Source organism: Schistocerca americana, chromosome X (assembly GCF_021461395.2).
Source record: "Schistocerca americana isolate TAMUIC-IGC-003095 chromosome X, iqSchAmer2.1, whole genome shotgun sequence".
NCBI classification, from domain to species: Eukaryota; Metazoa; Arthropoda; class Insecta; order Orthoptera; family Acrididae; genus Schistocerca; species Schistocerca americana.
This window is the reverse complement of record NC_060130.1, coordinates 236,745,245-236,761,637: the sequence shown is the minus strand read 5'-3', so window position 1 is coordinate 236,761,637 and position 16,393 is coordinate 236,745,245. Positions and strand designations below refer to the sequence as shown.

The 16,393-nt window shown below is 42.7% G+C and overlaps 1 protein-coding gene across 1 annotated transcript; it reads right to left on the bottom strand.

Annotated features, from left to right (window-relative positions):
• Window positions 1–2,282: 2,282 nt before the first annotated feature.
• Window positions 2,283–8,592, bottom strand: LOC124556782 (cuticle protein 19.8-like). Its single transcript, XM_047130790.1, has 2 exons — window positions 8,541–8,592; window positions 2,283–2,719 (listed from the first exon to the last, which is right to left on the bottom strand). Exons 1-2 carry the CDS (start codon window positions 8,553–8,555, stop codon window positions 2,369–2,371), a joined length of 366 nt encoding a protein of 121 aa, XP_046986746.1. The 5' UTR covers window positions 8,556–8,592; the 3' UTR covers window positions 2,283–2,368.
• Between the last annotated feature and the right edge of the window lie 7,801 nt (window positions 8,593–16,393).

Here is a 16,393-nt window from a genome sequence, read left to right as displayed (position 1 = left end):
ACAATAAAGGATCCTTCTTTCTATGTATTTGCAATACATTACATTTGTCTATGTTAAGGGTCAGTTGCCAATCCGTGCTCAAAGTGCCTATCCGCTGCAAATCTTCCTGCAATTCGCTACAATTTTCTAATTGTGCAATTTCTCTGGATACTACAGCATCATCCGCGAAAAGCCGTATGGAACTTCCGACACTATCTACTAGGTCATTTATATACAGGGTGAAAAGTATTTAAACCGACAAACTCTGGGAGGTTGTAGGGGACATCAAAACAAATATTTTCCCCTAATGTCATTTTTTCCTATGAGGAGTATTTAAACCGGTAGAGGAAGATTTATCTGGCGGCAAATTGTTTAAACCAACAAACACTTTTCCATTTTATTAACACAACCCAATTTCAATTACAGCAGATTTTCAAAAATGCCTCCTTGACACATAAACAAAGGTTAAATCGTCGGATGATGCTCTGTCTGGCACGGGCAAAAACCCCAGGAGCATCCTGAATTGTTCCTGCTGCTACTACTATCAGGGCAACCAGATCCTCTTCTGATGCAGCAGGAGTTGCCTAAACAAGGTTGCGCATCTCTCCCCACACCAAAAAGTCCAGAGGGGACATATCTGGGGATCGAGCAGGCCGTGATACAGGACCACCTCTGCCAATCCACGTTTCTGGGAATCGTCGGTCCAGGAATCGACGCACACAACGACTGAAATGTGCCGGCGCCCCGTCATGTTGGAACCACATGTGTTGTCTTGTAGCGAGCGGTACGCCTTCCAGCAACTTCCTCAAATTGCAGCGTTCTTGCTGTGCGACGGCGTCCCTATCCAGGTAATCTGATAAATGACCCGGTCTCACGCAGACGTTGGTACACAGCAGCGGAGGTCGTATGATGCGGGATACAGCGATTAAGGTACTCTTGTTGATAAACCCGCTGTACAGCTCGTCCGTTATGGTGTGCTACATAGTACTCACCAACCATATCGGTGTATTCACTCCAGGTGTATCGAACCATTAGTAAACAGAGACAATGCACTACTACACTGGTGGATAGCAGTTGCCTACAACTGAAGAGCGTAATACGCCCTCTAACAACCGTAATACGGCCTCTAATAACTGAAGAGCGTAATATGACCTCCACTGGTTTAAATAATCCTCATAGGAGAAAATGACATTAGGGAAAAATATTTGTTTTGATGTCCCCTATGTTGTGTACATAGTTCCGCATAGTCAGCATGTACACAACTTTCCCACTAGAGCGCGCCCCGCTAAGCACAACAGCGCAGGTGCAGCGCTCGTCCGTCTCCGCACTACGAGATGGCGCTGCCTCAGAGACGGACCAAATTCTGCTTCCGCCGATCCGCGTATTAATATGTAACGCAGCCAATGAGATTGCTGCTAAAGTAGAACCTTTTCTCCTCGCAGAACACACTCGCGCAGTGATACCTGAATGTGTGAGGTATTATAATGAGTGTACAGATCTCCGATTAGTCAGTCTGCATTTGTCTGCATTAGTCTGTACCAATCTGCATTAGTCTGTACCAGTCTGTAGTCAAGTTTCAGTCTGCGCCTAATAAGATTATCATATTCCTGTACATAGCCATGAAGATAAATGTATAGACACTTTGTCAAGTGTCAGGGATATGTGAGAATAAGGTTAATGTACCAAGACCAAAGGAACTTCAGATTGTCAATTGTAAATAGCATCCAGAATCAAGTTATGTAACATATGCTTTTTATTATTTTAATAAATGTGTGTGAAAATTAATCAAGTTCTGTTTAAAGTTGGTCACTGTCAATCTGCTACTCTAAGCGTGCAAGTGGCATTTCTATCGTCTGACCTAACGGCAGAAGATAAACACGCCACGATAAGACCACGAGACACATTGCTGACACTCATCTACTTCGTTTGAGCGACAAGTCAAATAACCTGATGGTGTGTGTACCGAAGGTCTTACAGTCCGCAAACCACACCCTACAACCTCCCAGAGTTTGTCGGTTTAAATACTTTTCACCCTGTATATTTATAATTACCTCTATACCTATTGTCGTGCGTATTTAATAAGGACTCCGAACATTGGAACAGTACTCGAGGATTTGTCGCACTACCCTCAGGCATGCGACGTCTTTTGCAGACGAACTGGATTTTTCCAGAACTCTTCCAACAGATTCGAGTCTTTCATTCACTGTCAAAGCTACACGATTACTGTTTGTCATTAAAAAGGCAGAAAAAAACAATAAGTGATGCCGTTTCAGGAAATGAAAAACATTTTATTTTTCGGTATAACTAGAAACGGAATACAAAAAGAGTAATACAAAGGTAAGAAAGTGGTGAGACGTGGAATCCGTGGATCAGCGCGGGGCGGCAGAACTCAGACGACGGCCTTGACGAGGGGCGCGGCGGCGACGGCGGGCAAGTCGCGCTGCACGACCGCGTTGAAGCCGTTGACGGGGTCGGCGTAGTAGTTGACGGTGCGGCGCACGCCGTCGGGCTCGATGAGGCTGTAGCTGCCGCGCACGATGCCGCCCTCGCGCGCCTCCTCCTGCGCCTTGGCGTCGCCCGTCAGCGAGTCCTGCACCGTGTACGCGTACTGGTACTGCGGGTACGCGTCCGCGTAGTCGGCCGCCACCACGGCCGCGGCTGCAGGCGCCGCCACCAGAGGCGCTGCCGGCACCACGCCCGCCCGCGACGCACCCGCCACCAGCACCACGCACAGCACTGCCTGCAACACCACACACTCTCGGCTCAGTCGCACGCAAAGCACGTGCTGCACCTCGGTTCGTACCGAGGAATGAGGTTACGAAGCACACTGTTTACAAAACTCTCGTGCGACCCATTGTAGAATACCGATCAGGTGTGTGGGACGCATACCGAACTGGATTAACAGAGGATTTTGAGCGTATACAAAGAAGGCCAAATTTTTTTTCCCCCAAATTTTGTGAAACATACATAACCCACTATCTGACACTTTTGAGTGGGTGTATTAGGACTAACTAACTCTGCTATTAGTACTACAGAAGTGGTTTATTAATGCATGCACAGTATTAAGCAACACTGTGCTATATATTAATGATCGGCCTCTTAGCCTCTCTGGAATCTTCCCAGAGAGTTTCCCGTCCCTAGCCACGTGGAGGCGGGCCTCTGCTACTAGAAGAAACCACTCCATTTATACTACTCTTTTATTCCCCCCACCACCATACTGATGCAACTACAACTACTAGCTACTACAATTCAAAGACTTAAACAAACGTAATATTTACATATTTACAATTGCGCATTAGACCTGAAGCGCATTTACCCTCTCCCAAGGTAGGCTCGCTGGGCCTCGCTTGAGATTTTATTCACCAATTTTGCGAAATTGCTAAACAATTCGCCATTTGTCAATATATAATTTATATTCCTTGTCTGCAGAAGCTGAGACAGCCTGTTCGTATATTGGACACTCAAACACGGTGTGTTCTGGCGATCCTTCGTGGGCACCACAGTCACACTCCGGTGTTGGCCTTTTCCCTATTTTATGCAGGTACGTGGGATAGGGACCGTGACCTGTAAGGAAGTGAACTAGGCCCTGTGAGGGCTTCATAATCTTGTTCTTTAGTCTTTCCCTTACTGTGGGTAGAAACCCGTGGACTCTACGGCCTGTACTGGACCCATCCCATTCGTCCTGCCAAATGTCAAGCACTTTTTCTCGGATGGATTTAACACTTACCAGAGGACTGCGCATTATATTTTGCGCCATGTCGATGTTCTGTTTGCGCAGCCAGTAGAAGGCTGCGTGCTGCCTTATTATCAGGTCTAGTGGACATAGACCCACAATTAACAACAGTGCATCTGTTGGACTTGTGTTGAATGCTTCAATGCATCTCAACAGAACGTTCCTCTGTATTCGCCTGACAGCAGCGGCAGGCCGCACCAGAGCTAACCTGTGGGCCCACACACTGGATGCGTGCCCTACTATTGGTGCCAATATACTGTTATGATAGATATTTATTGTTTTTGACGGCAAATGAAATCTTCTTTGTCCAGTTGATATTATCTTATTGAACAGAGCTAAGGACTTTGTCGTTATTTACTCAATATGCGGAAAGAAACTCCAATTCTCATGTAGATATACTCCTAGGTAACGGGCATATCTCTGTCGCGACACTGCCTGGCCATTAATTCTGACTGTTGGGTCCCTATTTAACTTGCCTTTTAAGAGCATATATAGCGATTTTTGTGGTGCAATAGACATTTTAGTCTTCTCACACCAGTTTGTTAACAGTCCAATAGCGAGTCGTGATCGATCTTCGATCACATTGCCAGTGTCACCTTCCACTGGCTGCAACACGACACACCCCACAAAGAAGGACAGCACGATTGTCACAGGTTTGGTTGGCTCAATGCAGAGCATCTTTGAAATGCTGAAAAACCTGAACTAGCATACGCCAACTACCTCGCCAAAGCCTACTTACGAAGTTTCACGAGTCGGTATTCTGTAAACATTGTAGAGATATTCTTCATCCGCAGTGTATCGCTCCCGTAGGGTCTGCCAAGACCAGACTAGGTTAATTACACCGTACATAGAGGCATTTAAAAAAAAATATTTCTTTCCACGCATCATTTATGAATGCAACTGGGCCAGCCGCTGTGGCCGAGCGGTTCTAGGCGCTCCAGTCCGGAACCGCGCGACTGCTGCGGTCGCGGGTTCGAATCCTGCCTCGGGCATGGATGTGTGTGATCTCCTTATGTTAGTTAGGTTTAAGTAGGTCTAAGTTTATAGTGGACTGATGACCTCAGATGTTAAGTCCCATAGTGCTCAGAGCCATTTGAACCAATGCAACTGGAAGAAACCCCAATAGTGGTACAATGGCAGGTATACTTTCTGCACTTCAAAATGCTTTACACGCTATAAATGTAATAATGTAAAAGTATGGGACATATATGTTGTGAAATTAGAACATTTACCAGCATGATTCATAGAATGTGCCGCGCGGGATTAGCCGAGCGGTCTAGGGCGCTGCAGTCATGGACTGTGCGGCTGCTCCCGGCGGAGGTTCGAGTCCTCCCTCAGGCATGTGTGTGTGTGTTTGTCCTTAGGATAATTTAGGTGAAGTAGTGTGTAAGCTTAGGGTCTGATGACCTTAGCAGTTGAGTACCATAAGATTTCACACACATTTGAACATTTCAACATCATAGAATGTATTCGATCTTCGTCTGTCCTTCCTGTAGGATGCTGTGCCTTTCATGTTGCAAGGTGACGCGCTGAATCGCGTGATCTGCTGTTTGGCGTGAGTCCATCTACCGAGCACGCCTAAAACTAGGGTACTTAGCATTTGACTAGGAAGCCTAAGTCAATTATTGTACAACTGAATAGTTCTGCCAGACACTTGTTTCATGTTACCTCGAAGGAATTAGCGAGGAATGCTTCGAGGAAGGCTCAGAGAAGTTTCAACTGGATAATCGTATGAGGATTTGACCCCCAATCGTCCCCTACGCGAGTGCTGTGTCGTAAGCATTGTATGTCTGGTGAAATGACTGAAAACGTGTTTTATGCTGTCAAAGGTAGCATTATTCACATAGCCATTAAGAGTGCTAAAACGTACAAAAAATTGTTAAGATTGAATGCACAGCAGCCATCAACCTCGAGGTTGGCTAAATATTGCATTACTTCACACGCCATTACCCACACTGAAGCGAAACACTAAAACGTTTTAATACGTTTTTGTGGATATAGAAGGTGAGGTAACTCGGCTGTTTAAACAAGTTTCTAGGCACAAAATAAGATTTAGTGACTTCACGTTCACGGTCGCTGCGGAAGCTGACAGTTCGAGTCATGCACAGCGCTTTCATGCAAGATCCTGGTGGAATTTGTAGGGTTGGAGGTTTCAGTTACACATCTCTTCAACCTCTAGGGAAATTGAGTAAGAGAAATACTTCAACTGGAGAAGAGTAGGTGAATTAAGCAGTGATGGCTTGTCGAAGCAACCACTCGGTATTTGCTGCCCCTGTGACATGAGTTCAGTGCCTCAAACAACGCAGGAAGTCGCTCTTTGATTCTTCAAATTTATATGCCATTATATTATTCACCTGACTTATCAGTGTTGTACCAAATAGTAGCAGTGCTGTTGCTGACTACAATCAATGTTTGTACAGCGTTGTGTAATGATCGGCTTGTTTTCACGGATAAAAGGGAGTGAGAGAGGAAAGGAAGTGCTGTTAGTTGCTTTACTTCTCTCAAAGAACATAACCTAGATTACCTGATCCAACCGGAGACATGAATGTGATCAGCTGTGCACTGCGCCTAAATTCAGAAGGACACTGAGAAGGTATTTCTGACTTATTCCTGAAATTGGTTCACATTCTACACATCGGGAACTATACACTATATTATCGCTCCTTATCTACAAATTTCTGCTAATTAATTGTTCTACCACCACTTAAATTCTAATTAGTATCGCCTCCATCGAGCGCCATATTGTCTTCAGGCACTGGATACTGTATAGTGAAATTATACGGAACATTTTTGGTCTACGATACATAAAATGTTTTAAGTCATTTTGTGTTCTGTGTGACATAATTTGTGGACTTAGTCAAAACTTTCAGCCTTCAGTGGACACCAGAAAGTAGTCGGAAAACTATACCTCGTCTGAGTTATTCGTAGAGAAGCAGCGTACTGACAGCCACAATTCATCCATCATTGGGCATATAGGAAGTCGTGTAGGAAATAGCTACCGCTTTCGCTAATAATCGTTGTGGGAAACAATAAAATTGTACATTGGTACAGATAAGTCTTGGGGTTTTGTCTGGTCAGTTTACAAATCGTAACAAATTGAGAAAGATGTCAGATTTAGATCGGCTTCTAGAAGGTTTGTCCTACAGATGAATATCAAAGATATACACCTTATGGATAATGTACAGGTTTTTCCCCGACTGACAGTCTGATTCATTGCCAAGAAAGATGGTTAAGCACATTGGTAACAAAAAATTTTTCAAACAAGGATGTCTGTCTTCTATCTATAGGCGAAAAGTATGAACAGAGAATGGATTCCTTACTGCATATGGAAAACTGATTTACGACTAAAAATGTGTTTACTGAGTCTCGATGCGAAGATGTATGAGTAAATTGGTGACTATCTCTTCAGAACTGATTTTTTTGTGGTTTTTAAAGAATACTTCCATCATTCAGATTAAGAGATACAAATGATAACTGTGGTAGTGTTATCTGCCTAACTATGTGAAACCGCCCCCTCTTCCATCTCCTTTTACGTCTGTTATATTTATATAACACTCATATTTAATTTTCTCCCTTTTGCAATCACGATTGCTCTATCAAAGACGATTTTTACGTTGAGAGTTTTGCAAAACACTTTATACGTGCAATATCATTTTGAACGTAGATCATTATCTTTGGCGATGGTAAGTATTGTCTGACGATGGCCTTTTATGCCGGAAACCAGCACAAAAGATAAATGATCAGCGTAGAGCATCCACAGTTCGTATTTTCAGGCAGGGAAAGTAGATTCGATTAACGTGACGAAGAGGACTAGCTCATTTGTCGAAATATTGTGCAGAGAAATTAAATCGCCAGACCTGCTTAACACTCAGAAATATATTTACATGGTTTTGTTTGTGATAGACTGATGGTTGGTAATTACTGTTGTGTCGACTTGAAGTAGAAGCTCAAGCGAAGGATACCGCCAGATAATTATCAGGGGATAAATCTTGACTCGTTGACTTTATGTACCCAGACATGCTTTTTGTAAATACCTCTTCCTTGTACCGCTCACGTCTGACTGATTCGACTGGTATTCATAAAATGTCAGCGATATTCACCACTGTCATCGTCGATGAAAGTGAATAACGACTTTTAAAATACCTTTCTCCGAAGCCCAAACATATAAACAACAGGAAGAGACTGATGGATACAAGCAGAATTTGTCTAGTTTTTAACTATCTTAAGATTATAACAGGGGTATTAATCTGCTTTTAAGCGCATGTTCCTCGCAGAAGGTTTACGATCGATTGCAGCCCGTTAACAATTCAACAGTACAATGCTGAGAATACTCTTATATACAGAAGAAACATCAGTATACATACCACCTGAAAGGAGATCGTTTTAATATACACAATAAAAAGTAATAAACAACATAGTAAAATTTCTGCCAGATTTGTCATGCAGTATCACGCTAAAAGTTCAGATAAGAAACTACGCTAAGGCACAAAGCTGTCTTGTAGTTGCAATTTTAGAAACACAATCCCTGATATTATAAATAAAATAATTTACTTTTCTACGCACTATCATTTCAATTCTGTTATTAACATGAGTGATGAGCGCAATATGAGCCGAATAGGACGAATGCAATGTCGCTAAGTAGCTTCCTCTTAATATTCCGTTGAATACGATTATCCTCGAGGACTTGAATCATGTAACTGAGTCCAGTACTTCAAAATTTTGCTACGGACTCCACTAAATGACCGAAATCACGAGTTCTTAAAAACAGGAAAAAATTACTCCTTACGAACTAAAAACCGAAATGTACGCACTCGCATACAACACTTACTCGCAGGAGTTCCATTGTAGTGAGTGGTCGGTGTAAAGCGACTGAGGCTGAAGAAGGCTCGAGGAGTCTGATGAAAGTGTGGCCGGTGGGTCGGCTTTTATAGCGGAGTCCCCACCACGGCCGGGGGACATCTTCAACAGCAACACGTACGCCTCACAACGCAACGCACCGTTACTGCAACCTGCCCAAACACGCCATCGGGATCCTCCAAATACGAATCGGAGACAGTGAACGCTTCTTAAACTCAGAGTTCACAGTCTCGGCATTAGTTGTGTGGCAGAAAACATCCCTTTCCTCGGAAGTGGCTTCGGTTTCAGTATCATCAATTTGTAATAGATACGATTCGCTAACTGTGGAACAGAGATCCTTAAAACAAAACCTACCATCTGTGTGTTGTCAGTAACTTTTAAACACTTTAACATTTATTTAATACGGAAGATAGTTCGTATAGGTTAAATATGTCTATTTTTTAGACTGCAAACGGAAATGCATATACGAGAAGTAAGCAGTAGAGTCACTTATTTATACGAATTTTGTTTTTATGTAGCGTGCGGAAATTGTAACATGCTGCTACTTGTTTTTGGTTTTCTTAAAATCGCAATAATTAAATTGCATTAAAAATAGAAACAAGTACCATTCCAGAAATGTGGTCGATTTTTTTAACATTTTCAATGTAATAGGAACAGAGATTTCTTATTCGTTAAGAGAGATATAACGTACGATGAAACCACTAAACCACGATGAAACATCTCCATGTCAGAGACCAAATACATTGAAAGTATTTGACACTTAATTCATAATCTGTCATTTTTTTCCAAAGAGAAATTTACTGCGGATCCGTAACTGATAAAATGTATAGATATTACCTCCTCCACTACAGCTTCCTGTATCTATTTATTTTGTTACTACTAATTTCTGTATTGCCTTAATTGGCACGAGCGGCTAATAAAGGGGCTGCATTATTGAAACTAGAAGCGATCAGTTAAATAAAGAAATAGCGTAGGTGTGGAATAGTGTTTTCAAAAAAGTTTCACACTTATTTGACGGTACAGTATACTTCCATAGTTATTATCTAGGTACTTCTCACGTTATTTTTCACATGATGACTGAGGCTGATGTATCCCTATTCATTTTTGTCGACAAAACAGGACTGCATAATGCTACAATTTGCATTCGCTTAATAACATTAGAAAGGACATAAAATATACTTTAATGCAAGACTCCAATGACGGGCCTGTAGTGAATTTCGAAGTAAAAATATATGCTGCATACCTGGTTGAAACCAGGCGACGTTCTTTTTGAGGATCACTATTGAGAAAATTTAGAGAACCAGCATTTGAAACTGACTGCATAACGATCGTATTGCCGCCAACATTCTTTTCGCGTAAGGACCGCGAAGATAGGAGAAATTAGTGCTCATACGGAAGCATACAGTCAGTTATTTTCCCATTGCTGTATACGCGAGTGGAATGGGAAAGGAAGCGGCTATTAGCAGTACGGGGTACCATCACAACGCACCGCATGATGACTTACGGAGTGTGTATGTAGATGTAGGAAACCGTGTTTTACTATCAATGTACAGTAAGTACAAAACAACTTGTAGAAAAGATTCTTGACCGCGATATTTCGACTAAGGAATAATATTATGGTTGATATGTTTTTTGAACACTAATCTGAAACTATTCATTTTTTTGAAAATTGATATACATCTCGTGCAAACGTAAGTCACAATATATAACCACTGTGATACGCAGAATAGTATTTTGAAGGCGATGTTGTTGTTCAAATGGTTCAAATGGCTCTGAGCACTATGGGACTTAACATATGAGGTCATCAGTCCCCTAGAAATTAGAATTACTCAAACCTAACTAACCTAAGGAAAGCACACACATCCATGCCTGAGGCAGGATTCGAACCTGCGACCGTAGCGGTCTCGCGGTCCCAGACTGAAGCGCCTAGAATCGCTCGGCCACAGCGGCCGGCGATATTGTTGTCAACCAAACACATGACAATGCACAAGTTTACAAATCATCATATCACAGGTACATCACCGTCTCAATAGCAGTAAGTACCTTCCAACGCACGGAAGTTGTACTTCGTTCATTTAAATGCAGAGAATTATTAAGTCTAAGGAATGGATACTGGTAGGTACAGATACGTACACTGGGGTGCGACACTTAAGCACGAAAATAACTATCGTATGCTGTGTCACTGCCACGTAAAATAGCTCGATGAAACTTGTACTATACATAGAGAGAATTGTTACAGTATAGTACAGAAGGTTGTTGTTGTTGCTGTTGTTGTGGTCTTCAGTCCTGAGACTGGTTTGATGCAGCTCTCCATGCCACTCTATCCTGTGCAAGCTTCTTCATCTCCCAGTACCTACTGCAACCTACATCCTTCTGAATCTGCTTAGTGTATTCATCTCTTGGTCTCCCTCTACGATTTTTACCCTCCGCGCTGCCCTCCAATACTAAGCTGGTGATCCCTTGATCCTCAGAACATGTCCTACTAACCGATCCCTTCTTCTAGTCAAGTTGTGCACTAACTCCTCTTCTCCCCAATTCTATTCAATACCTCCTCATTAGTTATGTGATCTACCCATCCAATCTTCAGCATTCTTCTGTTGCTTCACATTCGAAAGCTTCTATTCTCTTCTTGTCTAAACTATTTATCGTCCATGTTTCACTTCCATTCATGGCTACACACCATACAAATACTTTCAGAAACGACTTCCTGACACTTAAATCTATACTCGATGTTAACAAATTTCTCTTCTTCAGAAACGCGTTCCTTGCGATTGCCAGTCTACATTTTATATCCTCTCTACTTCGACCATAATCAGTTATTTTGCTCCCCAAATATCAAAACTCCTTTACTACTTTAAGTGTCTCCTTTTATAATCTAATTCCCTCAGCATCACCCGACTTAATTCGACTACATTCCATTATCCTTATTTTGCTTTTGTTGATCATCTTATATCTTCCTTTCAAGACACTGCTCTTCCAAGCCCTTTGCTGTCTCTGACAGAACAACAATGTCATCGGCGATCCTCAAAGTTTTTATTTCTTCTCCATGGATTTTAATACCTACTCCGAATTTTTCTTTTGTTTCCTTTACTGCTTGCTCAATATATAGATTGAATAATATCGGGGAGAGGCTACAACCCTGTCTCACTCTCTTCCCAACCACTGCTTTCCTTTCATGCCCCTCGACTCTTATAACTGCCATCTGGTTTCTGTACAAATTGTAAATAGCCTTCCGCTCTCTGTATTTTACCCCTGTCACCTTCAGAATTTGAAAGAGTCAACATTGTCAAAAGCTTCCTCTAAGTCTACAAATGCTAGAAACATAGGTTTGCCATTCCTTAATCTTTCTTCTAGGATAAGTCGTAGGGTCAGTATTGCCTTACTGAAAGAAAACAACACAATGACACCAAAATATGTGAAACATTTATTCAAAGACAATAATTACACTCAAGTCCCCACCATTGATTATGGTCCCCTGGGCATTAAAAACGGCGAGACATGGTTCTTAATAAGGTGTGTGACCACCACGGACGGCAATGCACGCTCTGCAATGTTCTTCCATGCCGTCAACATGGTTGGTCAGGACTTTTTGTGGCAGGCCGTTCCATTCCTCCACCAGCGCGGTTGACAACTGCTGGATCGATGTTGGTGCATGTGGACGCGCCGCAGTACGTCTCCGCAACGCATCTCACACGTGTTCGATGGGATGTAAGTCGAGGAATGTTCAGACTAGCCCATTCGCCGAAAGCCCTCTCGCTGCAAGAGCATCTTCCACCTGGGCTGTTTGATGCAGTCGCGCGTTGTGATTCATAAAAATGACGTCAGGGCAGAATTTACTACTGAAAACAGGTAGGCTATTAAGGACCGTAACACAGTGACTTTAATCTAATTATTGTCTTTCAATAAAACTGCCATTTCCGTTCGTCTCACTACGTATTTATTTCAGTTACCTTCTATACTATACTGTATCATTTCTTTCTACACTATGTGATCAAAAGGATCCGGATACCTGGCTGAAAATGACTTACAAGTTCGTGGCACCCTTCATCGGTAAAGCTGGAATTCAGTATAGTGTTGGCCCACCCTTAGCCTTGATGACAGCTTCCATTTCGCAGGCATACGTTCAATCAGGTGATTGAAGGTTTCTTAGGGAATGGCAACACAATATTCACGGAGTGCTGCACTGAGGAAAGGTATCTGTGTCGGTCGGTGAGCCTGGCACGAAGTCGGCGTTCCAAAACATCGCAAAGGTGTTCTATAGGATTCAGGTCAGGACTCTGTGCTGGCCAGTCCATTACAGGGATGTTACTGTCGTGTGATCACTCGTGCATTATGAGCAGGTGCTCGATCGTGATGAAAGTTGCAATCGCCATCCCCGAATTGCTCTTCAACAGTGGAAAGCAAGAAAGTGCTCTAAACATAAATGTAGGCCTGTGCTGCGATAGTGCCACACAAAACAACAATGTGGGCAAGCCCCTCCATGAAAAACACGACCACACCATAACACCGCCGCCTCCGAATTTTACTGTGGGCACTACATACGCTGGCAGATGACGGAAAATTTGAAAATTTGTGGTAAGGTCTTATGGGACCAAACTACTGAGGTCATCGGTCCTTAAGCTTACGCACTACTTAAACTAACTTACGCTAAGGACAACACACACATCCATGGCCAAGGGAGGACTCGAACCTCCGACGGGAGGAGGCAGATGACGTTCACCGGGCATTCGGCGTACCCTCTCCCTGCCGTCGGATCGCCACATTGTGTACCGTGATTCGTAGCTCCACACAACGTGTTTCCACTGTTTAATCGTCCAATTTTTACGCTCCTTACACCAAGCGAGGCGTCGTTTGGCATTTACCGGCGTGATGTGTGGCTTATGAGCAGCCGCTCGACCATGAAATCCAAGTTTTCTCACCTCCCGCCTTTCATAGTACTTCCAGTGGATCCTGATGCAGTTTGGAGTTGCTGTGTGATGCTGTGAACAGATGTCTGCCTATTACACATTACCACCCTCTTCAATTGTCGGCTGTCTTTGTATAAACGAGGTCGGCCTGTACGCTTTTGTGCTGTACGTGTCCCTTCACGTTTCACATCGGAAACAGTGAACTTAGGGGTGTTTAGGAGTGTGGAAGTCTCGCATACGCAAGTATGACGCAAGTGACACCCAACCACCTGACCACGCTCGAAGTCCGTGAGTTCCGTTGAGCGCCCCATTCTGCTCTCTCACGATGTCTAATGGGTACTGATGTCGCTGATATGGAGTACCTAGCAGTAAGTGGCAGCACAACGTACCTCATATGAGAAACGTATGTTTTTGGGGGTGTCCGGATACTTTTGATCACATAGTGTATGTATGATCTAAGTTTCGTAGAACTATTTTACTTGTCTGTGATACGACATACGAAAGTTTCTTTCGTCATTAAGTTTTGCACACCTGTGTATAAATACATAGAATTACTTCAATCTGATCGTTTTTTGGCACCAAAGGCCATTATAAAATTTCCGTTACGCAGTGGCTGTTGATCCTAATTCAGTTAGTACTTTAAAGACAAGTAGCAGGCTTAAAGGCAAAAACTGAATATTTTCTTATACGTAAAAGCAAAGTAACTATTGCATTAACATCTTTCTTGGATTTCATAAAGATTTTAATTTTCTCGGAGGAGGAATGCTGATAATATCTTGCTGTATCCACGCAAAGTATTAAAATGAATAAATCCGTTTTTAGAAGAGCATTAGAGTCATTCTTACATAGGTTTTGGAAACAGCCCTCGATAACAAATTTTAAGAAAAATTATGAAACCTTAAAACATTACTAGTTTATGGAACTGCAGCATGACGTGGAAAGATCATCAACTGTTGTTGGCATCACTGTTTGTATATGCTGTAGTAGTTGCATTCACATTGAAATTTACTTTTGATTACTTTCGAACACAGAGCTAACTCTCAAATCATTACCTGAGATATGTGGTTAAGACTCAGATAATCGTCTGAAAGAGTACACTGTATTGCAAACTAGTCACTAATAAATTTGAATGCGATAGCAACTATGACAGAAAAAAACCGTAAATTTATAACTTAGTATGGCGACGGAAGCGGAATATTTCTTTCTAATATTGCCTTATTTTCTTTTATATGACCGATATATCAGTTAAATTTACAAACAAAATAATTAGTATTCATTAACGGTGGCAGTAAGTGTGCACTCACCATCGACCGCCCAACAGTTGTTAACCGTGCTGGTAGAGGAATGTAACATCCTACCACAAGAACTCCTTAACAGCCTTGTGATTGTTAGTAAGAAAATGATAATTTAAAATTAGTCAAATACGATAAAAACGCAGAAAAATCGAGAAAAATGTGAGTTATCCCCTTCATATAGTGTCGGTGGATTGTTATACACACCTGAGTGTAATATAATTACATTCGAGAAACGTATCGTACTCTGCGTACAATGCGTACAGTTCACAACAAATAATTAAAATTTATGCACTGGAATAAATTGAAATAATTAAAAACAATCTGAAGCCACGTAGCATTTTATTTCATGAGTAAATTAAAACCGTTCGACTGGCAAAGCAATTCAAAGTTCTGTGAGTTCTAGGCCTTTGTTATGTTCCTTGTGAATGTGGCAGACGCTACGTTTGTTAGTGACCGTCTTTGGAATGAAATACATTACTCATTCAGCGTATCATGGATCCGACAGTTTGTTGGTATGTTTGTGGAGGTATGTGGCCTTAGAGGTACTACGCACAGGTCACGTAATTCGCGTAAACAATGGGCCGCTGATTTGCGTACGCGGTGATAGCGCTCGATAGCGTCCCAGATGGGTTCCACGGGATTTACATCAGGCGAGTTAGGTAGCCGAGAAATCAACGTGAGTTCACTATAATTCTCCATAAACCACTGTAACACGCATCTGGCTCCGAGACACAGACAATCATTCTGATGAAAGATAACATCGCCGTCGGGCAACACATCAAGTATGAAGGGATGTAGGCGGTTCGCAGCTATCAGCATGTCTTCGATTACTACCACAGGTCCCACGCAAGTGCAGAAGAATGTCTCCCATAACGTAATACTGCTTCCACCAGCCTGCGTCCGTGGCGCGCCGCACGTTCCAAGTCACAGTTCATCTCGATGACGGCGTTCCCGGTGGTCCCGTCCCCATTGCTATCGTAATTGACAATCTCGTTGGGTCAACATGTAAACACGTAGGCGTGGTCTACTGCGGAGCTCCATGTTCAACAATGTTCGGTGAACGATGTGCTCCAAAACACTTGTGCGTGCAGCTGGATTGTGCTCTTTCTGCACAGACGTCACAGATAACCATCTATTCCTGTTTATAGACCAGACAAGTCTCCTAATCCAACATTCTGTGAAGAGTCGTGGACGTCCAGCATAGTGGTAGTTTCACTGTCCTACCTCTTTCCGTACATGCTCAGGAGAGTAGCTCATGAACATTCCACAGGCTTAGCCGTTTTCGAGATGTTCGTTCACAGGCTCTGCGTAATAATAATCTGCTCTTTGTCAAACCCGCTTATCTCAATTGATTTATCTATTTGTAGCCCATTTCTTCACTAGAGTGGTCCCCCGTCCGTGTCTGCTCCACTTACACTACTGACCATTAAAATTGCTACACCACGAAGATGACGTGCTACAGACGCGAAATTTAACCGACAGGAAGAAGATGCTGTGATATGCAAATGATTAGCTTTTCAGAGCATCCACACAAGGTTGGCGCCGGTGGCGACACCTACAACGTGCTGACATGAGGAAAGTTTACAACCGATTTCTCACACACAAACAGCAGTTGACCGGCG